Source organism: Thalassophryne amazonica, chromosome 3 (genome assembly GCF_902500255.1).
Source record: "Thalassophryne amazonica chromosome 3, fThaAma1.1, whole genome shotgun sequence".
Lineage (NCBI taxonomy): Eukaryota > Metazoa > Chordata > Actinopteri > Batrachoidiformes > Batrachoididae > Thalassophryne > Thalassophryne amazonica.
Genome location: NC_047105.1, coordinates 63,089,340 through 63,112,780, shown reverse-complemented (window position 1 = coordinate 63,112,780; position 23,441 = coordinate 63,089,340). Strand labels below are relative to the sequence as shown.

The 23,441-nt window shown below is 41.1% G+C and overlaps 1 protein-coding gene across 3 annotated transcripts in view; it reads right to left on the bottom strand.

Annotated features, from left to right (window-relative positions):
- cacna2d3 (calcium channel, voltage dependent, alpha2/delta subunit 3) overlaps nucleotides 1-23,441 on the bottom strand; it is a 139,960-nt gene that overhangs the window by 21,254 nt on the left and 95,265 nt on the right. For 2 of the 3 annotated variants that reach the window (XM_034166510.1, XM_034166511.1), the window contains 15 exons: nucleotides 21,156-21,227; nucleotides 21,003-21,064; nucleotides 20,856-20,923; nucleotides 20,690-20,735; nucleotides 20,479-20,576; nucleotides 16,735-16,828; nucleotides 16,485-16,580; nucleotides 16,274-16,395; nucleotides 15,797-15,874; nucleotides 15,630-15,691; nucleotides 10,506-10,550; nucleotides 10,352-10,414; nucleotides 4,807-4,877; nucleotides 4,633-4,708; nucleotides 986-1,026 (listed from right to left, as the gene is read on the bottom strand). In XM_034166510.1, the coding sequence (XP_034022401.1) occupies nucleotides 986-1,026; nucleotides 4,633-4,708; nucleotides 4,807-4,877; nucleotides 10,352-10,414; nucleotides 10,506-10,550; nucleotides 15,630-15,691; nucleotides 15,797-15,874; nucleotides 16,274-16,395; nucleotides 16,485-16,580; nucleotides 16,735-16,828; nucleotides 20,479-20,576; nucleotides 20,690-20,735; nucleotides 20,856-20,923; nucleotides 21,003-21,064; nucleotides 21,156-21,227 (1,094 nt within the window). Of the gene's footprint in view, nucleotides 1-985; nucleotides 1,027-4,632; nucleotides 4,709-4,806; nucleotides 4,878-10,351; nucleotides 10,415-10,505; nucleotides 10,551-15,629; nucleotides 15,692-15,796; nucleotides 15,875-16,273; nucleotides 16,396-16,484; nucleotides 16,581-16,734; nucleotides 16,829-20,478; nucleotides 20,577-20,689; nucleotides 20,736-20,855; nucleotides 20,924-21,002; nucleotides 21,065-21,155; nucleotides 21,228-23,441 lie in introns of those variants that run through there. The other variant, XM_034166512.1, reaches the window with a different exon arrangement.

Here is a 23,441-nt window from a genome sequence, read left to right as displayed (position 1 = left end):
AAATTGTCCGTAGGTGTGCGTGCGGGTGTGAATGTGTTTGTTTGTCTGTATGTGGCCCTGCGACAGACTGGCATCCTGTCCAGGGTGTACTCCGTCTCACCCCTATGACTGTTGGGATAGGCTCCACCCCCTGTGACCCTTGTTTGGAGTAAGCGGTTGAAGATGAGTGAATGAGTGGATTACAGTGGATTGCAAAAGTATTCAGCCCCTTGGTATTTCATACATTTTAATTTGTTTATGGCATTTCAAATACAAAAAGTAAATAAATCAAGCTTCTCAATATAAATATTTCTAAAATTATCTTCCTTAGACTCAAACTGAAAGTAAATCTCTACATCTTGATATAAATTAATTAAAAATAAAAATGCCAAGATGATGGGTTGCATAAGTAATGGGCCCTTTTGTTATAATAGCTGTAAATAATCTGTTTAACTGCCACTTTTCTTCAGACAAGTCAGGGGATGGATACATGAACATTTCCAAGTCAGCGAATATGTCTTGGACTTTATTTACATCAATTATGAAGAAATAAAAACAGTATGGCACTCTATGGTAAATCTGTGTGGAGTAGACAGTTCTAAAAAACTGAGAAAGAAAAAAAATGCTTTAAAAGGCGAGGGGCCTTAGCTATGCTAATGCTCCCCACAACCATTTTACTGAAAAAAGTCTGAAGGACCTAAATGACATGGTGAGACGCTGAAGAGCTTTCCTCGTTCATGTCTGCAACATATGCATACTGTATGTCGCAGACATGAACAAGTTGCATTATTATTCCTTCATTCCTACATTCATACACATTCATAAATAAGCTTGTTTTTGATTGTGAGAGGAAACCGGAGTGCCTGGACCCAACACACAGAAATGGGATGGGGGTGGGGGAGCGATCCCATGACCTCCTTTCTGTGAGGCAACAGTGAACAAGTGTCAGTATTCAGGGTTAAATAATAAAAATATAAAATAATAAAAATGTTTGTGTTATTCTTACATGACAAGTTCAGTCAGGAGCCACTTAACAGCAGAGAAAGGCTGGAAGACAAAAGGTCACACTGGGTTCAAATTTCTCGGCAGAGGTGGAAAGATGTGCAAATGTTTATTTTGATATATTTTTATATTAACCTTCCACTAGTTGCTAGTGTTTGAATACCAAAGAGGTTATAAATGAGAACTAGAGTCCACACTCCCAATGCTGCCCACTAAACGCGAACGTCCCGTCATGGGCAGCAACATGACGCCTCCTAACCGGACAAAATATTGACGAAGTTCCCGGATGTTAATGCATTTTCAATGTGGATTTGTGACTGAGCACACTCTGAAAAACACTCACAAAATACGTGTTAAAATGCCATTCTGACGTGGATATCGAGCCAGTAAAATTAATTTACATTAAATTATGTCAGGAAAGTGTTAAACTTACTCTGACACCCACACATTCCGAAATATTACTGTTGAAAGTTACACAGATCTGATCTGTTGAAGCTGCGCTGCTGAACTGAGCTGCTGCTGCTGTGTTCAGTAGAGGTGGGCGGATTGATCCTAATATCGATAATATCGATACCAACGCTGGTATTGATATTGATCGATCCATGTGTAAAAAGATCGATACTCAAGATTTTTTCTCTCCCGCATGCACTGACTGCTGCACACACAGATTCATCAAAGTCTACTCTCTGTCTGTAAGAGCAGCACTGCTCTGTGTCACACAACACGGAGCAGCGCATCCTTGTATTGTGGTTTGTCAGCCCTCTCCCTCAGGAGATTTAGTTTTAAGTTGTGTTGAGTGATATTTTTTTAAACAAAAATGTTGATTGTGATAATAAAGTATTTTGTTGTCACGTACATTGTTTGGCGAAATTAATATCCTAGGTCTTTTGGATCCTTTGGATCTATGAAGCTTAAATATGAAAAAGTATCTGTATTGGTATCGATATCAGCAATACTGGGCCTGTATTTACTTGGTATCGGATCAATACCAAAATTCCCGGTATCACCCACCTCTAGTGTTCAGCGCAGCGCAGCTCCTAAAACCATTACAATACATTTATATATATATATATATAGATATAGATATATATCTATATATATATATATATATATATATATATATATATAATATTTTTATACAATTATGCTTTTTGACCAAGTTTCATTCATGAAATCAGTGGTGTGTGTACACATCTCTGTATGTGGGTGTGTGACTATAAGTGGCACAGCACGGGTCATTATAATCTCCGAACAGCAGCTCACTTATTTTAAGGTGCAAATTTAAAAAAAATGTTGGTCTTGTTGAACAATTTATTTTTTAAAAAATGTCGGTCTTGAACAATTTTAATCACTAACGGCAAGTATTTTAACTAGACATTGGTCTAGCAGGGGAAAATATCAACTAGACATAAGTGAAGAGTTAATGGTCTGTGTACACGGATGACACAGGCACGGCAGGCAACATACACCTGTTTATTGACCAAATATTACAGACAAAGAGACAAGAATAACCAAAACCACTTACTTATGGAAGGAAATATTGTCTCCCTTCTTCTTCCGATTGTGGCTTTGCCAACATGTGCAGCTTTCTGTCATATTCCATTTGTTTCTTGATGAGACTAACTGAGCGGCTATGGGCGCAAATCACTAAACTGCCCAGAATTAAAATGGTGACCACGCCTCCTTGCTGGCACGCAAATTTGCGAAACGTAGTATGTAGGGGAAGGTTCCGCCCTTTTCGCCTCTGATTGGCTAGAAGGAGTCTATCATGGTTGGCTATTTGATTTGGTCATAAAACGTCATCTTACGTTCAGGAACTGCCGTTGTCTTGTTTATCCATCAGTCTATCTCGATCGTAACTGATAAATGCGTGCCGTTATATTTATATTCCAAGCTCATGTTTTCATAGCCTTTTTAGAGTGTGTTTAGATAAGTCTTAGCTTTTTGGTGTAGTTTTGTGATGAAAATGTGAACTTTTAAGGTCATCACAATGTTGGATTGTTGTTTACGCTGTTGGCTCTCAAGCGTTGAACAGTATCCTATTAAAGCATATGCAGACTTGTGCAATGCCTGGGTCCAAATGTAGGCCTATGCAGTAAAATATCTCCTCCAATCTTAACCCATTTCAACCCATCAGTCACAATTGTGACCGGAAATTTTTTTGACACTTTCAAGGCTTTAAAAATGTTACTGAAACAATCATCAGTACATGTAGAGCAAAAATGGAGACATGGAAGGGTTTGAATGAAGTATGTGCAATATCAAGTGTGTCGTGCAATTTGTCACATGACCAGAGCTGTTTACATTATAGTGGCACAGATAGAATCAAATTGTTCCACCAAAGCTCTCAAACAAAACCTTAGGAAGGTTTGTTCAAATAAACATATCACCAAGATCGGCAAATGTTCCAGAAGTTACACTTTTCTCTGTGCAATCATCAAAATATGAACATATCTCACTCAGAAATGTTACTATGACTTTGTCCCAGCTCAGTTCAACACACTCAAATCAAAATCATAAACATACCCCCACCCCAGTGGGCCCAACATGTCATAATAGCCCAATATTTACACACTTTACAGCACCACCACTGTCTCAGCTTCGCCCCAATAGACCTTACATACTGCATTTTATATATATATTACCCTCTCCCCACACACACCTCATCCACCATTCACCACCCCACTGTGCTCACCCCACCCCATTGGACCAAACATACTTTCATAGTACAATTCTAATATATTAGGTCCACCCAGTTAGGGGTGGGGGGGATATGTTTAATATTTTGAAGTAAATATGTAGAACTGATCAAGGACGAACTATTCAAAACATCTCTGGCTGAAATATGTTAAAATGCTGAGGACTACACAGAGAAATGTGTCAGTTGCCCCTGATAATACATTATCCCACCACTCACTATTGTGACCGACCATAAAAAAAAACACCTTTTCACCTGCTTTTCCTTGAAAATAATAATAATAATAATAATAATAATAAAAAAAAAAAAAACAACAACAATTGATCATTTTAAAGGGGGTACTAATGGCACATGATTTACATATTTTCATGTCTGGGAAAAATTTGGGATTAAGTGGGTTAATGATTTGAAGTAATAACGAGGTGACTGGTAGTAAGATACACTGGGTCACGAGAAACTTTTTCAAGGCACCATTCAGTAAGAAACCAATGGTCTATAAGGGAAAGAAGGCATGAGCATGTATAGTTTATAACAGTTTATTACTAGAAAACATTTACTACTTTTAAAACATTGACCTCAGACTTCTACTGCTGCCCGAGCGTGCTTTACGGCCCAATTAGAGGCGAAAAAGGCGGAACCTTCCTGGCCAATCACAGGCAAAAAGGGTGGAACCTTCCCTACCATAGTATGTTTCGCAAATTGGCTGCCGGGACAAGGCTCTGTGCAATTGCGGCCTCTAGTTCTCATATATAACCTCTTTGGTGAATACAGAATTGCAAACCACACACACACACACACACACACACACACACACACACACACACACACACACACACACACACACACACACACACACACACACACACACACACACACACATCTCTGTGTCTGTTTCGAAGTGCAGATCACACAAACTTGTGTGTTTGTAGCAGTTGACTTCCTGTCTTACTTACGTCTGACAGCATGCGTGCACTGTCGCTGCTGCCCGTGTACTCTTTGCAAAGCGCCTGGTAGTCGTACAGTGTGATCCTGCCATTGCAAACAGACTTTCAGCATTAGGTGATCATACAGTGCTGCAGGCTTTGAAAATCATATGAAAACAGATTAGATTAGATTATGACTGAGACCTTTTGAAGGAGCCCATTTGAAGAAGTTTGTTCATAACTGCACCTTCCACTTCTCCAAAAAAGAGCCCTGTCTGAGATAGAAGTTACGTCAAAGCTTCCTCAGCACCATAGTGACACACTTTAACAACGGTTTTTCTGATGAAAATCTGTATATGCAGAACATTATATAATAACAAAGCAAAATAGATATCTTCATCTGTACACGTTAACAACTGAATATGCTGATAAATTGATTTGTAGACTATTCACTGTAACACAAAATATTCTAAACCACACAGACAGTGAATAAAATAATCCAACTGCAGCAATGTGCAACAAAAAGTGAGACACAAAAGTATTATTTTGTTTTTGTATTTTACTACACACTTCCTAGGGGTGCCCGATTAATTAATTAAAACTGCGATTTTGATTCATGCCTCCATGAACTCATTTCTTCATGACAATGATTCTGATACATTTCTACAATATGATTAATAACATTACACTTTGTGTTCAGGCTGTTTATTACAAAATGTGACAGATTATTACATAATGTGTGTGTTATTACATAATTAAATGAAGATGTATTACATTTTGTTCTATCAATCAATCAATCAATCAATCAATCAATCAATCAATCAATCAAGTTTATTTATATAGCCCTTTCCACAGCCCAGACAGTGACCAAAGTGCTTCACAGTCAGAAGAAAACATAAAGAATAACTTAAGACAATTTAAAAAAGGAAGCCATTCAAAAAAGGAAGGTTGTTAATTTAGATTTAAATTAACATGGGGGGGGCGTCCACAGAGAAAGCCCAGTCTCACCAGTGGCAGTATCTGGTATTGGTTCAGTTATCACATATTGTAGTACTATTACACAATGAAGTTAAAACGTATGACATTTGTTGAGTTACTGCATAATGTGTGTTATTGCATAATGAAGTGAAAATTTATTACATTTTGTTTGGTTATTAAATAATGTTGTGAGCTTGGTTTTAGTGCAGAAAGTTCCCAGTTCATATCCCAGCCCTGCCCATTTCTCCATGGTCTATGTGAAGAGTTTCAGTCAGGTTTCACCTGCATCCCCACCACTGAGGCCATCTCTGCTGTGAGGCAGAGACTGCTGGAAGATGTGTCTCTACCTGAAAGGACCAAACTCACACCAGACCACATCTGCCAACTCTTGGAGATCTGTCTTAACACCACGTATTTCCTGTTTAGGGGGAATTACTACAGGCAGATCCATGGTTGTGCGATGGGGTCTCCGGTATCCCCCATTGTGGCCAATCTGTACATGGAGCGAGTGGAGAAGACAGCCTTGACGTTGTTCACGGGCTTCTCTCCCAGTCAGGTTCAGATATGTCGATGACACATGGGTTAAAATCAAGCAACAGGAGGTCGAGGACTTTACAGAACACATCAATTCGGTGGACTCCAATATTAAGTTCACACGTGAGGATGCCAGAAACAACCATTTAGCCTTCTTGGACTGTGATGTTACGATTGGAGAGAACAGGCAGCTCCAGACAGAGGTTTACAGAAAACCCACTCACACTGACCAATATCTGCTCTTTGGCTCAAACCACCCCCTTGAACACAAGCTCGGGGTGATCAGGACTCTTCAACACAGAGCCCTACAGGTGCCCACAACTGCAGAGGGAAGGGCTAAAGAGCAACAACTTGTACGGAAAGCCCTCACAGTATGTGGGTACCCACGTTGGTCCCTGGACAAAGTGCAGAAGTCCCAGAAAACAAAGAGACCAGATAGACAGGAGACGGAGACAAAAAGAAGAGGAGAGTCTCTCCCTTATTTAGCAGGAGTAGGGGAAAAACTACAGAGGATCTTCAGACAGCACAAAATCCCAGTTTACTTTAAACCAGTTAACACCTTGAGACAGAAATTAGTTCACCCTAAGGACAGTGTTATGTGTCGGACGCAGCTCGGAAAACCGACCAGCGTTTGAAGGACCCAGTATGAAATAAGCAGAGCACGGTACAAAGGCTAACTGAATTTAATACATAACAGTGATACAAAATATACAAAAGAAAGTGCGGTCTGGCGTGGTGCGCTCCCAGCAGCGCTAACGGTCCGGAGCCAGAAGCTGTTCGGACCCAAGGACCCCGCCGACACCCCCCAGGTGGCCGCAACAAACCGAGTCTGTGAAAGAAGGAACCATTATGTGAGTCCACACTCTACACACAGAGAGAACACTTAAAGGTGTACACAAACAGCAAACACTTCCTGGCTTGATTACTAATCAGCTTCCCAACCTGCAGGCATGGAACATCCAGTTCACAAAACTCCAATGCAGTGGAAGCCGATACATGACTAACATACAGCTCAATATAAAAAGGTGTGAGGGACACCACATTTACTGACTGTATAAATGTTAGTCACAAAATCTAACGTACCTCAGGAAGTGTGCTGACGAGCGTGAGACCTCACCCCCTCCTCTTTCACAGACCGTGCATCAAACCCTGGACGTTCTCTGCATCCACTGATGATGAGATGGCTCCCGAGACGACGATCTCACCCGTCTGGTCACAAGGTCGAGTCTCTGGCAAATACACACTGTATACTCCAGTCTTAAATGCCACCATGTTCCAATCCATATAGATGCACCTCAGCTGTGAGTACTGATGAGCCGCAGGTGATCAGGGTGAGGTCCTGATAACCTCAGCAACACAGCCACTCAGTCCCAAATGCAAGCCACCTGGAAGGAGAAACAAAGGACAGAAACAAAAAGGCAGCCAGGCCCCCCCAGCCATATAACAGACAGGATCCCTAGTTACAAACAGAGCAATGTAGTGTATCATATCAGATGTCAGGAAAACTGTAATGAACACTACATAGGTGAGACGAAGCAACTTTTACACAAGAGGCTATACCAGCACCGCAGAGAGGTCGCCAGTGGACCTCAGTCTGCAGTTCATCTCCACCTGAAAGACACTAACCACACGTTTGAGGACAAGGAAGTTAAAATCTTAGCCAGAGAGAAGAAATGGTTTGAGAGAGGTGTCAAGGAAGCATTCTTTGTAAAACAGTTGAAACCCAGCCTTAACCGCGGAGCGGGTCTCAGACACGCTTTGTCCCCTGTTTACAATGTGGTACTCAGGTCAAAGCAGTTTCAGTCTTTTGTTCATGGTAATGAGTCATTCACGTCATCAGAAGAGAGTCGTCAAGGGAGCCATCAGGGGAGGCTTCCGTCCTGTCATTAGGAGAGTGCTAACTAGAGCACAATAGGTGCTAATTAGAGCTATTGTTTAGTCACTAGCCTATAGCAGTCAGCCTCTCGGTAGGTGGGGTCTGGTTAGGTTAAAAAACTCCAGCTTTTGTTGGCTTCTGGTTTATTCTTCTCTACAAGAGTCAAGACAGAAGTCAGACTACCAGAGCAAAAATTTTAGCTGAGGAAGCTTCTGTGATTTGAAGCGAAACGTCCTCACGTCAAGCAACTTAGTCCAGTCGAAGATTCAAGCTTCTCTACTATAGGGTTTGTAAGAGTAGAATGGGAGGCAGAGCCTTCAGCTTTCAGGCTCCTCTCCTGTGGAACCAGCTCCCAATTCGGATCAGGGAGACAGACACCCTCTCTACTTTTAAGATTAAGCTTAAAACTTTCCTTTTTGAAAAAGCTTATAGTTAGGGCTGGATCAGGTGACCCTGAACCATCCCTTAGTTATGCTGCTATAGACTTAGACTGCTGGGGGGTTCCCATGATGCACCCAGTGTTTCTTTTTATTCACCTCTTTTTGCTCTGTATGCACCACTCTGCTTTTAATCATTGGTGATTGATCTCTGCTCTCTTCCACAGCATGTCTTTTTCCTGATTCTCTCCCCTCAGCCCCAACCAGTCCCAGCAGAAGAGTGCCCCTCCCTGAGCCTGGTTCTGCTGGAGGTTTCTTCCTGTTAAAAGGGAGTTTTTCCTTCCCACTGTCGCCAAGTGCTTGCTCATAGGGGGTCGTTTTGACCGTTGGGGTTTTTCTGTAATTATTGTATGGCTTTTGCCTTACAATATAAAGCACCTTGGGGCAACTGTTTGTTGTGATTTGGCGCTATATAAATAAAATTGATTTGATTTGATTTGATGTAATGTGGAGTTGCATCAGGAAGGGCATCTGGGGTAAAACCTGTACCAAATCAACATGCAGATCAACCTCTGAGCTGCTGTGGTGACCCCAAAAAACAAGGAAGCAGCAGCGGGACGTACTGTTACATAAAGTGGTGTTATTACATAACGAAGTGAAATGTATTACATTTATTGAAATTATTACAGAACCATACAAAGCGAAAGCCATACATCAACAACATCCAGATATGCCGCCGCCTTCTCTGGGCCTGAGCTCATTTGAAATGGACAGACACAAAGTGGAAAAGTGTGCTGTGGTCTGATGAGTCCACATTTCAAATTGTTTTTGGAAATCATGGATGTCGTGTCCTCAGGACAAAAGAGGAAAAACACCATCCAGATTGTTACCAGCGCAAAGATCAAAAGCCAGCATCTGTGATAGTATGGGGGTGTGTTAGTGCCCATGGCATGGGCAACTTACACATTTGTGATGGTACCATCAGTGCTGAAAGGTACATCCAGGTTTTGGAGCAACACATGCTGCCATCCAAGCAACGTCTTTTTCAGGGACGTCCCTGCTTATTTCAGCGAGACAATGCCAAGCCACATTCTGCACGTGTTACAACAGTGTGGCTTCGTAGTAAAGAGTGCAGGTACTAGACTGGCCTGCCTGCAGTCCAGACCTGTTGCCCATTGAAAATGTGTAGTGCATTATGAAGCGCAAAATACGACAACGGAGACCAAGGACTGTTGAACAACTGAAGTCGTACATCAAGCAACAATGGGAAAGAATTCCACCTACAAAGTTTCAACAGTTAGTGTCCTCAGTTCCCAAACACTTATTGAGTGTTGTTAGAAGGAAAGGTGATGTAACACAGTGGTAAACATACCACGGTTCCAGCTTTTTAAAAACGTGTTGCAGACATTCATTTCAAAATGAGCAAATATTTGCACAAAAACAATAAAGTTTATCAGTTTGAACATTAAATGTCTTGTCTTTGTGGTGTATTCAGTTGAATATAGGTTGAAGAGAATTTGCAAATCATTGTATTCTGTTTTTATTTACATTTCACACAATGTTCCAACTTCATTGGAATTGGGGTTGTATAAACTTTCAAATGATATCCATATATAGTCTCAACATTTTCATCACCTTGTCGAAGCCTTGTATTATTGCTTTGTTATACGTTACAGTAATTTTATTAATTTTTGCTTGTTTTATTGTGTATTCTTGTTTTTATATACTTTATGAATTACACCAATGCGATGTATGCATTTGCCATTGTGTGTGAATAAAATATTGAATAATGATATTAAACACTAGTACACCAAAGGGTTTTAAGGAGTTAAAGTGATGTATAAAATCTTTCCATCAGCACTGCTGATTTTACTTTATGACATGATGAAAAATTTGCATGAAATTATACAATTTTTAAAGACTGAAGTAAGAAACTCAGTGTCCTGACACTTTAACTTGTTGATCCAAAAAATGCAGACGTTACCTGAGCTTGGTCCTCTGTGACAAGAATGAAGCCGTTGTTGTCAATCAGGTAACAGTTAATGCCCTTTCAGAGGGTGAAGAAAACACATCTTGAAGTCCAACAAATAATCCCTTCACAAGGAAATTAACTCTCAGTGGTAACTTTCTGTTCTTACCTCATTGTCACAACTAATGCTGCATTTTCCATCCAGAGCTGTACACTGAGAAAAACAAAACACGAGCAGATGAGTTTAATTGTTTAAAGGGGTCTTATTGCATAAAACCAGATGATCAGTACTTTCTTAAACAGTTAAATACAGTTAGGTTTTTATTTTACACATCATCAAAGTCTCACACTTTATGACTGTGCATGGAGAAAATAACACATCATCAGTGAAATTTAAGCATGAAATGTATCCTTGGGTCTTCTTTAAGAGGAGAGTGGGTGTGGCCATTAGCACCTCTACATTGCTTGTGGTGTCCCACAGGGGTCAGTATTGGGTTCGAAACTCTTCTTACTTTATATACATTATATTTTAATGTGTCCAAGATATTAAAATTAGTATTATTTGCAGATGACACAAGTATTTTTTGTTCTGGGGGGGATTTGCAGAAACTACTAAGGAACATCACTACAGAAATGGGAAAGCTGAAAATGTGGTTTGACAGAAACAAATTATCATTAAACTTAAGTAAAACAAGTAGGGATTAAACAACTCGAAGCCGTGCATTATACGGTTTGAATGCACGACGCGGAGTCGAAAACAGTATTTGGGACTATTTTATGTTTTGTCTCCGATGCGCTTACTGTGTCTGCGGGCTCACGCCGCAGCAGGCCACTCACACCGCCCCCCTCTCTGCTGTATGGAGCTGTGGCAAACAGGTCCAGAAACTATGCTCGCTGTTTTGATGTGAAACGCGGCAGCCCGCAAGGATAGAACCGTTCTCTTCTTCTTTCTTGTCTTCAATCTTGTCCAGTTCGTCCGATGTTAAATCTTTACGCCGTTGCTTTTGCTGTTCTTCTCATTTGCTCTCCTCCTCTTTCCTTTCCTCAAAGTTTTATTTTGGCCAAAAATCTTAAAATTAACTTGGAAACCCATGTTTTATCACGTTTCTGTCATTCACCTGTCAAAACACAGCTAATCTGCGCCAACTGATTTGCGCGTTGCTATGGTGATGACCAGAGCGGAGTGATTATAATAGTGACTTAACTCGCCCAACTACGTGTGCGTATATACGAAAATAATGCACACCAGTTAGACATGGAATTCTCACTGACCGTGGTAAAAAATATGTTATTTGGCAATTGTAATAAAGACATACAAGTACAGTTACAAGTACAGGGGGTGGATATTGAAAGAGTATATGAAGCTAAGTTTCTTGGGGTGATAATTGATGATAAAATAAACTGGAAGTCTCATATAAAACATATACAGAGCAAACTGTCAAGAAGCATTTCAGTGCTGAACAAAGTTAAATACATTCTGAACCACAACTCACTCCGCATTCTCTACTGCTCACTGATCTTACCATATATACACTATTGTGCAGAGGTCTGGGGCAATAATTATAAATGTACAACACAACCATTATTCATACTGCAGAAAAGAGCTATAAGAATAATTCATAATACTGGTTATAGAGACCACATAAATTCACTATTCTTAAAATCAAAAATTTAAAAATTTACTGATCTTGTTCATTTTCAATCAGTACGAATCATGTATAAAGCAATAAACAATTTACTTCCTGCAAATATTAAAAACATGTTCTTTAATAGAGTAGGGGATTATAATCTAAGGTGGGAAACTTAAAACAGTGGGCACGTACAACATTAAAAGGTTTTTGTATTTCTGTTTGTGGAGTGAGGATGTGGAACAGATTGAGGGTGGAGCTCAAGCAATGTCCAAGCATGAACCAGTTTAAGCAGTGGTATAGGTATATGTTTTTTTCTAGGTATAGAATAGAATTTAAAATTCTTCTTCTTACTTATAAGGTTTTGAATAATCAGGTCCCATCTTATCTTAGGGACCTCATAGTACCATATTACCCCATTAGAGCGCTTCGCTCTCAGACTGCAGGCTTACTTGTAGTTCCTAGGGTTTGTAAGAGTAGAATGGGAGGCAGAGCCTTCAGCTTTCAGGCTCCTCTCCTCTGGAACCAGCTCCCAATTCAGATCAGGGAGACAGATACCCTCTCTACTTTTAAGATTAGGCTTAAAACTTTCCTTTTCGCTAAGGCTTATAGTTAGGGCTGGATCAGGTGACCCTGGACCATCCCTTGGTTATGCTGCTTTAGACGTAGACTGTGGGGGGGTTCCCATGATGCACTGTTTCTTTCTCTTTTTGCTCCGTATGCATCACTCTGCATTTAATCATTAGTGATCGATCTCTGCCCCCCTCCACAGCATGTCTTTTTCCTGGTTCTTTCCCTCAGCCCCAACCAGTCCCAGCAGAAGACTGCCCCTCCCTGAGCCTGGTTCTGCTGGAGGTTTCTTCCTGTTAAAAGGGAGTTTTTCCTTCCCACTGTAGCCAAGTGCTTGCTCATAGGGGGTCGTTTTGACCGTTGGGGTTTTTCATAATTGTTGTATGGCCTTGCCTTACAATGTGGAGCGCCTTGGGGCAACTGTTTGTTGTGATTTGGCGCTATATAAAAAAAAAGTTGATTGATTGATTGATAGGGAGGAGGAAGGGTGTTGAGGGTTAGGGTGTTTTGTTGATCATTGTTTAGTTGTGCACTTTGTTTTTCTATCTTGTAAATATGTAGTATAAAATCACACGCATTGCATATGTATATATGTATGTGTAGGTGTATGTAGGTATGTGTATATATGTATTGTCATGCCCCGCCCAGTTCCAGGCTTCAGCCCTTATTTTTCCTCTTTATTTAGTTCTGTTCCTTTTGCCCCAGCCTTGTTTTATTAATTGCCTTCTTCATCATGTGTTTATTCTATGTTCTATTTTTGCTTTGGCACATTCTTCTGTTACTTTTATACTTCAGCCATGTTCCAGTTCTGTTCTAGTTTTGTTCTATCAGTCTGTGTTTTCATGGTTTATCATTTGGTTATTGTTTGCCTATTGTTTTTGCTGTTCTCATTTCATTTCATTAGGAAACGGAGCGGGCTGCGGCCTCAACTTTTAAAGTCTGGGTCTTTTAGTGAAGCTTAGCGCTAGTGTTCTTGTTGCTTAACACTGACAAATTATACTGCATTTGTTGTCTTTCTGATGCCTGATTCAGTTTTTTTCTCTGTGTTTAAGGTGTGGCTCCATCCAGAGATGGGTGTTGTGTCTGTTTTCTGTTTCTGTCACCGTCCTGTGCAAAGGCAACATTTCCATCATTTTCGTTTTGTGAATTTTTCTGTAATTTGTGTCGGTAGCATGGCCCAAGTAGAAGGCAGTGGCGGTCCTAGAGTGATTTACTCCCCGGGCGAAACCCCCTGCGTGCCCCCCCCCCCCCGCGCACACTAACGTGGCCACCACCTCCGCCCCACCACCCATGAAAAGACTAACTTCGTCCAGAACACCCACAATCCCACAAATTAACTCACAACAGCTATTTTCAAGAACAAATTTCCGGTTTTAATGACTACTGCAATAACAAACACAAAGAAATTGGCACAGTCTAATGTGTCATCATCCATGGACTTATCTGCAATGATCATCTCAAAAGTTTGCAGGAGGCATCATAATTGTTTGTCACAGTGCTCACTATCCGTGATGTGAAATTCCATCGAGTAGGAGCATTTCTGGGCAACCTTGAGCAGCCTGCAGACTCAAGAAAAGACATCCTCTTTGTGGATTTTGAGAAAAATGTGGCAAACCCAGAGAGTGATGCAAAAAATATTCTGCACTCAGATAAGCATTTAGCCCCCTGAGACAGAACCTGATTCAGTCTGTGTGCATAGCAATACACAAACATTGCACTGGGGGCTATTGCTTTAACTTTGGCCTGCAAACCATTGAGAGCTGAAGCCATGACAGCAGTCACGGCTTCTTCGTAAGGAAGACTATCAAATGACTTCGCCAAAATCCGGTCCACAACATTCAAATTGTCTGCCATTATGTGCAGCTTGCTACCTAGCTAGCTCTCTAGCTGGGACTGGCGTGAGGCTAGTGTGAAGTTTGTCCACCTGTGAGTGCTTTGTGACGGTGGAGGAGTTCAGCAGCACCCGCTGCTCGGTACGGACAGAAACTGGGATAGAAGTCAGAAAGAGTGATAGAAGTCAGTCTCCAAACACAAGCAGCTACAAAAAAACCCACCAGAAATAGAAGCTGGATTTGTCGCTAGTCGTTTTTAACAAAGAAAATTCCGCTAAGAGGATTAGGAAAGTCTCCGGTTCAACTCAGAACAGAATGAAAATTAAAAAAAATGCTCCCACGGATGTTTACACCAAAAGATCGCTGATTTGCTCATTTTGCTGTCAATCAAAAAGGGATTCAGCCTCAGACAGATCATCCAATCATCATGCAGAAGATGAGCGTCCGGGCCAGCCGAGGCCAGCCCACTGCCCCATAGACCCCCAGACACGCTGAGTGTCCGATGGGTGGGACAAAGCCCAGCATTTATCCAATGACTCGTCTCATTTCGCTGCATGCTTTGTGTCGCTATTGAAGTCTGTGGACACTGTTTAAAGCACTGTGAAGCTGCGGGTTTGAGTGAGAGGAAAGCCGCGTCGTTACCAGTGATAAGAAGCTGATTCTGAACAAAAGTTGAGCGCGTTGTAACCACGACCCCCCCACCCCGTTTTTTTTGGACAGGTTTTTTTTTTACCTTTTTTTTTTTTTACCCCGCACGGTCGTGCCGCCCCCCCCGGGGCGGCTGCCTGGTCGGCCCGCCTCCAGGAGCGCCCCTGGTAGAGGGTCACCCCTTTGAGTCTGGTCTGCTTGATGTTTCTTCCTCAAATCATCAGAGGGAGTTTTTCCTTACCACTGTCGCCTGTGTGCTTGCTATGGGGGTTGGTAAGGTTAGACCTTACTTGTGTGAAGCGCCTTGAGGCAACTCTGTTATGATTTGGCGCTATATAAATGGAAAATTGAAATTGACTGACCTTGTCAGGGCCGTTTTGGAATCAAACTGTGCCACATTTGGTCCAAATTGTGTTAAAAATCAAATTCCTTTGCAAAAAAAAAAAAAAAAATTAAGGACAGTTTTGGGGTCAGCCTTTATTGACAAACCAAGTTTGGTAGAAATCAGCAAAAGGGCTGAGATGGACAAGAACAATCTATAGACAGACAGAAAGGCACGCACCTATGCACATACAAACATTTCTCAAATTACAGCATGATTTTATTCCTTGTTACCTGTCTGCAAGCGGTCCAGAACTTTCTCTGAAAGAATTCAAGCTTCATCTGGATCCCTACAGCTGGAAATAAGATAAAAAAAATTAGACATCACAACATAAACCAAAATAAGGTCTAAGATGAAGAATGAGAACCTGTCATGATGTGAAGAATATGAAGATTGTTACCAGCAACAATCGGTGACTTTCTGTCATCGAGGAGCTGGATTGCCGTGCTGGCTAAAACCACACTTTTATTTTCTAAAGCTAGAAGAGAAGATGAGAGGAGAAGCAATCATCAAGTGATCATGGCATTTTCCCCCTCACTAGATAGCACTCTAGCTCCACTCAGAGAGAGTCCACCCTGGTTCTTCCAGCCATCAGATGACTCTAATAATCTGAGTCGGTTGCATTCGTGGGACATTTCTAGTTATGACTGCGGCACCTGAGTGGATGCAGCTTTAACACAAGAGGGCAGTAAAGGTTCTGGAGAATGAAGCCAATCTCTCCATTGCTGACTCTCAGAGAGAATGTTAATACCACAGAGAGGTGAGCTGGCACGTTCCAGAACACAGAAAAGGCCATCGAAAGGATACGGTAATGTACTTTATGTCCCACTGCACTGGAAAATAAAAAGAACATTGTGATGCTGTGACGTTTGAATACCTGTGCTGAACGGGATGGAGTAGACAAACGTGCCAGGGACCTGCTCTGCTGCTCTCTTGTACCACAGAGGGAAGTGATCAGCATTAAACACACCTTCCTTGTCCTCTGCTGTCAGAAAATCTCTGAGGAAGAACACAGAATGACGGATTCATCAAAGCCTGTCTCTCTACTGTGAGCGGTGATGAGACGAGCACTGACCAGAGGCACTCACTGATTGGAAAGTTGATCAGCGGCTACGAACAGGTGGATTCTCGACAGACCGGTGCGCGTTCCCAGGAAGGCGATCTCTACTCCTTTGTCTGAGTTCCTGTTTGTGTAATATAGATTTAACCCATTAAGGTGAAGATGAAGAGAATATTTCTACCACGCCATGAAGATAGGGCCTTTTAACTCTACAGCAGAACCAGAGGTCTAATTGTAATTGGATGTAGCATTCATGCTTTGTTTTAAAACAGACTTACTCTGATTTGTTGAGAGCCAGTCCAGTCCAATAGGCCTCCAGAGGAGCAGTGACCACAGCATCAAATAACACCTCTTGGATGAGCTCCCTGTCACCTGCAGAAGGTCATATCAGTTATCAAGTTGTTCACCAATGAATATGGCTTTATACACCCTGAAGAAAACCATGCACCCTGAGGCCGTAGTCATGTGCAAGATACAGGGCAGACTCTGGAGAGACCACCAGTCTTTCTCAAGTCTGTGATTCAACCATCAACACCTATATAAATTAAGGCAAATAAATGCTTAATTTGTGACCTTTTGGTTTGTAGACAACATGCACGACAAACAGGCAAAATCTCTACTGCTTGCTTGTTAACTTCTCCTCCTCCTTTCTTTTTAACCAAGACTGTCTTCTTGCTCAGGAAGAACATTAAATGCTATTTAATTCCCTTTTTTTGGTTTACTGATGCCGACTCAGATGGTACACATGCTGGAATTAGATAGCAAAAACAACACTGTGTGCTTTATTAGCTTTTCTGTAGTGAATGTGTGTTGTTTCTCAAGGCCTATCTGTGCAATAATCATGCTGTGTACTCTGCATCTTGATGTACCACAGCTGCCAGGTGGATGTTTATCTTGGCAAAAGTGAAGTGCTCATGATGACAATTTTTTTTAACACTATTTTTTATTGTTTTGCAACAGCATACAATAGCCAAAATAAACATAAGTGGTGAAATTGGTGAACCCTGAGGACAACCTCTCTTGATTTTGAAAGGCTCAGAGATTACTTCATTTGTCATTACCTACAGGACAGTCATGCAGTAATCAATGGCCCCTGCCGTTATGCCAGCCTTTAATGCTTTAATAGCTTCATCAATTTCATATATGATTCAAGATTGATTCTAACATCCTCAGAAAGTTTGGGAATATTAAGCCCATCAAGAAAAGCAGCTTGCATTGTTGCATTAATATATTCTGATTTGTACAAATTTTCATAAAATGATTTAAAAGCTTTATTTATTTCCACTGGATCCGCAGTAGTGTCTCCAATTTTGTAATTGCTCTTTGTGACTCCTCTTGTTTCAACCGCCAAGCAAGAAGTCTGCCTGGTTTCTCACCCTGATCGTAAAACTGCTGTTTTAACCTTTGTAAATTTGCTGCAGCTTTTTCGTTTGTTATTCTGTTATATTGAGTCCTAAGCAGTAATAGTTCTTTTAAAACATCATTGGTTGTTTGGTCAATTTGCAAACTTCTCTCTTCTAATATTTTTAGTCTTTCTTCCAGCCATTTTATATGCTTGTTTTTCTCTCTTGTCTTTGTACTAGTGTAATTAATAATTTGTCCCCTTAAATATGCCTTAAAGGCTTCCCATCTCACAGTAGCTGTTGTTTGAGATGTGCTGTAAGTAAAGTATTCGTCAATCTGTTTTCCCACAAATTCAAGAAATTGTTTGTCTTGCATCCATCTTATTTGAAATCTCCATTTACCTCATGTTTTAATTAATCTTGGTTCTGTAAATGTCATAGAAACAGCTGCGTGGTCGGAAATTACTATACCATTATACTGACAATCTTTTATATAAGGGATTAACTCCATTGATACCAAAAAATAATCTATTCTAGAATATACTCTGTGTGTGCTTGACCAACATGAATATTGTTGTTTCATAGGATTTTGGAATCTCCATACATCCATAATATTTAAATCTTTTATAAACTGGTGTAGCACTTTTCTGGTTCTCTTATGTGTATTATCACTGCCAGATGACCTGTCCTTGTCTGGGTCTAGCACACAATTAAAGTCATCAGCAATAATATGTTTTTCTTGGATAGCAGCGATCCTCAAAAACAAGTCATTGTAAAAGCCAGGATTATCATCACTCGGACCGTATATGTTAATCAGGTTAAGCCGTGATGACAGGAGAGTTCCTTGTATTATCAAAAACCTACTATTTTGATCATTTATCACTTTTTCGACTTGAAAAGGAACAGATTTATGTATCAGTCATTACTCCCCTAGAATTGGAAGAATAAGGTGATGAAAAAATTTGACCTAGCCATCTACGTTTTATCCTAACCATTTCAGAAGCTAATGTGTGTTTCTTGCATAAACACAATTTTACCTTTCAAGTGCTTTATCCTACTCATAACTTGCTTTATTTTTAACAATTTGCATATAGCTCTACAATTCCAAGAAATACAATCTATAAGGACATCAGTCATACTCTATCCATCAATTAACGAAAGGATTTTTACAGAAACAAAAAGAAAAATACTCTATAACATTACCCCAAATACTTATAAAACAAAAAAGAGAGAGCGGCCATTCCCAGGACTGTATAAGAACATACAGGCACCCCTGAAATACTTCTAATGCTCATCTGGAACAGGTCCACACTACTACGAGGAACTATTCTTCTACTTTCTTGCTACAGTTGCTTGTAACCAAAGAGAAAGATAAAAAATAAAATCCACCTCATGATTATATTTAACACCTGTAAGTCTGGAACAAATGAAATTATCAACTATAAACGTGTTTAAAGTACAAACAAAAAAAACCCCTCAAAGAAACAAACATGTCCCACAGTGACAGAGATATGTTACAGCATAACGGTGCCATCAGTGATACCAGTTACTCATCTGGTCTCTCCATCTTCTTTATGAAGTCGTCCACTTCGGCAGGACTGTCAAACACGTGTGCGCTCCTCGTAGGGTAGATGATCCAGTGTTTGGACAGCCCTTTTTCACGCAGCTTCTTCCTCACTCCGTCGTATTTTCTTTGCTGTTGGTATATCTCAGTTGGCAAGTCCGGAATGAATCTTATCCTGTTGCCTTTAAATGTTAGCTCTTTCTGCGTTCTTGCTGCGTTCATAATCTTCTCTCGATCTCTGTAGTTTAAACACTTTACAATCATGGTCCTCGGAGAAGTGACTGTGAGCTTGTTTGTTTTGATCCTGTGTGCCCTCTCTAGGACTGGGGGACTAATCTTCAAGATGTCCGCTATCCATTTTTCCAAAAAGGAGCATATTTCTGTACTGTTTTCTTCCTTTTCTGGCAGCCCTAGTATGCGGATATTAGAACGTCGACTTCTTGCTTCCAGGTCTTCCAACTTAGTGGTCAGGCTTGAAGATTTCTTTCTTAAACTCTGCATTTCACTTTTCAGCGCTTCTATTTCGTCTTCAGCGCTGGAAATTCGTGTCTCTGCCTTGGAGATACATCCTCCGCAATGTTGGATATCAGTTTGAGCGTTTTGAATTGCCGACATAACTCCGCTCACTTCCTCGTGAAATTCTTTCTTAAATGTCTGGATAGCCAACATCAGATCCATCGTGGAAGGCATAACCGAGCCTGCGGCATCCACCTGTTGGAACCTGGGCTTCACGTGAGCGGAGCCTGCTTCCTGGTCCTCTCCGCCTGCAGCCACCTCCTCGTTTGGCTCGTTAATACTTTCGGTCGTAATATGCCTGGATCTCAAATTTTTCGATGTATTTGCACTCTCTATTCACCCGTACACAATTTGTGCCAAGTTTAAAGCTTAGTTGTGGATTCTAGTCAGTATTTTCAGAAAGTGCAACCGAGCACGTAAGAAACACGACTGCTCAGAGTGCCGCCATTACCGGAAGTCATGACGACAAATTTTTAACAAATTTGTAAGCAATACTTGAGGGAAAGAAGTCTTAGAACTTTTACTTCAACTTATGACAAACAGGATTGAAACAAAAGTGTTGCAATTCTATTTTTGTTGCATATGTAGATGTGACTCACATTTGAGGTGGGGTCTACGGCCAGTCAAGAACAGCTTGATGGCCTGAATCTGGGTGAGGTGACGATGCTCATGCTGCTCCTCTGTGTTGCAGTAAGTCCTGTATTCCAAACACAGCCGCACTGTTACACCACCGGCCTAGACAACCCTGACACTGTCAGAGCAGTAACCTATATAATGCATGAGTGGCCCTTCCCACAACCCCTACATTACCATTCATCTGCCAGAGCGACATCTGGTTGTTCCAGATCACGGAGCCCTGAAAAAGGCAAGTCAGTAACGCTTCAGCAATGCCCGTCTGAGTAGACGGACACGATCGCCTCCCCCCAATAAAATTGGGTCAGATGTACTATGAATGACAAATGACGGGGCGACAAACCTGCTTCCACTGATACATTTCCTCTGAAGAAGTACTTGCCATGGCCTCTGGAGAGAGCAACTCCGACACTGCAGGTGAGGCACAGTGTGAAACTAATGGAGAAGTGAGGTTTTACAAACATAGACTGCATTAGGACTTTTCTTCAACCTGAATGGAGTTCCTTTGATGTCAGTGTAGTAATAGTCATTGTGCATCTTCAGGACGCGCCGCTAAAGTGACACAAGTAGAGGGTGTTACTCCTTTAATCCAAAGAGATCTCATCTGACAGGATTACACTGAAGCCTTTATCTGCTTCCTCACCCCTTTATCCACCGTCTTCTTCACTTCCATAGAGAATGTTCCTGTCCTCCTGTTTACCATAGCATTGCGGAGCTGAAAGATAAAGAAGTTGAGAGAGAGTCACAGATCAAATCTCACCATGATGCTGATAACATAAACATACAGTATGCTGATGTTTTGATATTACTATGACGACTGTTAGAGGGCACACAATCTAGTCACAACTCATTTAAACTCACTACATTTCATATTGCATATTATACACAATGTACAGTACTGTGTAAAGGTTTTACACATCCCTGGAATAAAAAAGTAGTGATTGTTATTCTTACGTAAATTATTTTCAGTAGACGTCACAATATGAAATGTGGTCAAAACTTTGGCCACTAAAATTCATGCCTATATACGAGGTCTATTAGACAATAAACCGACCCTTTTATTTTTTTTAACTATATGGATTTGAATGACGTGCGATTCCACCAATCATGCTTGAACCCTCGTGCGCATGCGTGAGTTTTTTCACGCGTGTCGGTGACGTCATTTCCCTGTAGGCAGGCCTTGAGTGAGATGTGGTCCCGCCCTCTCGGCTGAATTCCTTTGTTTCACACGTTGCTCCAGACGGCGCGCGTTGCTTTATCAAAATTTTTTCTGGACCTGTGAGGAATATCCGAGTGGACACTATTCGAGAAATTAAGATGGTTTTCGGTGAAAAGTTTAACGGCTGATGAGAGATTATGGGGTGTTTCTGTCGGTGTAAGGACATCCCACGGAGCAGGACGTCCTGCAGCGCTTCCAGGCGCCGTCTTCGGCCTGTTTTGACCTGAAAACATCCTAATTTAAGGCTTAATTCACCCAGGACGTCATGAGAGAACAGAGAAGATTCAGAAGAGGCCGGCATGAGGACTTTATGCGGACATTCCACTGTTTAAGGACATTTTTTAATGAAAGACGTGCGCCGCGACAGGAAAAACACCTCCGTGTTGAAAACCATTTATAAAATTCAGGCGGCTTTTGATGGCTTTCAACAAGTGAGTAACTGAGAAATTGTTTAACAGCTTGGGCATGTTCCAACTTGCCCCTTAAGGTTTCCAACGGAGGTGTTTTTTCCTGTCGCGACCCCCCGCGGTCGGGTCCGGCCCGACATGCGACTCTGCCCGCACGTTCTTTCATTACAAAATGTCCGTTAACAATGGAATGTCCGAATAAAAACAATGGAATGTCCGAATAAACTCCTCATGCTGACTTCTTCTGAAAGTTCTCTGACGACTTCCTGGGTCAACAGAGCCTGAAATGTGGAAGTTTTCAACTTGAAACGGCGAGACGCTGCCGCCTCGAAGCGCAGATCGCCATCAGGCGCCGTGGGCCGTCCTTACGGCGACACTACCAGACCAAAATCTCTCATCAGCCGTTAAAATTTTTACCGAAAACCAGCTGAATTTATGGAATGGTGTCCACTCAGTTGTGCCTTAGTTTTGAAAAAATTTTGATCAAACAAAGCAGCAGTCTCTGAGCCATTCCTAAACAATGAAAAAAACGATGAGAGGGTGGGCCATTCCTCACTCAAAGACTGCCCACAGGCGAATGATGTAACCGACAGGCGTGAAAAAACTCTCGCATGCCCACGAGGGTTCAAGCATGTCTGATGTAATCACACGTGATTCAAATCCATATGGTTTTTGAAAAAAAAAAATAAGGTCGGATACTTTTCTAATAGACCTCGTACCGTATGTGTACGGTACGAGTTTGTGTGTGTGTGTGTATTTATGACACTTTGGAGTTTGGTTTGCATTTGTTTGTTTTTTGGATTATTTTTTAAACAGTTATTTACAATTTTTGCCCTACTCAAACTATTTGTTTTGGTCCTCCAAACATAAGATATGCTCTCAAATGAAGTGAAATGTTTGCTCACTAACATACAGTGTGAAAATGTAGCACTGTGTTACAATCTTCCATCTATCCATTCCATCAATCATCCATCTATCCATTTTCTATACCCTATATTTTCTAATAATAATAATGACGATGATGATGATAAATTTATTTCATTGCTGGTGTAATGTCAGCAAATAACAAGTACGTGCCTTGTGCCTTGATTTAAATGAACATATATTAATGTGTTATACTGCAAGGGAAAGGACAGAGTATTACTAAATCTCCAGAGTCTTAGATGATGCAGTCTTAAAACATATCCCCAACTGTTCCCCAGAATGGCACGGGTTAATTTAATTTATTAACTTGATTTCAAAGAACTTAATTCATTCAGGTTGTTGTGAAAGTGTTGGAACACGGACCCACAACAGGGGACGC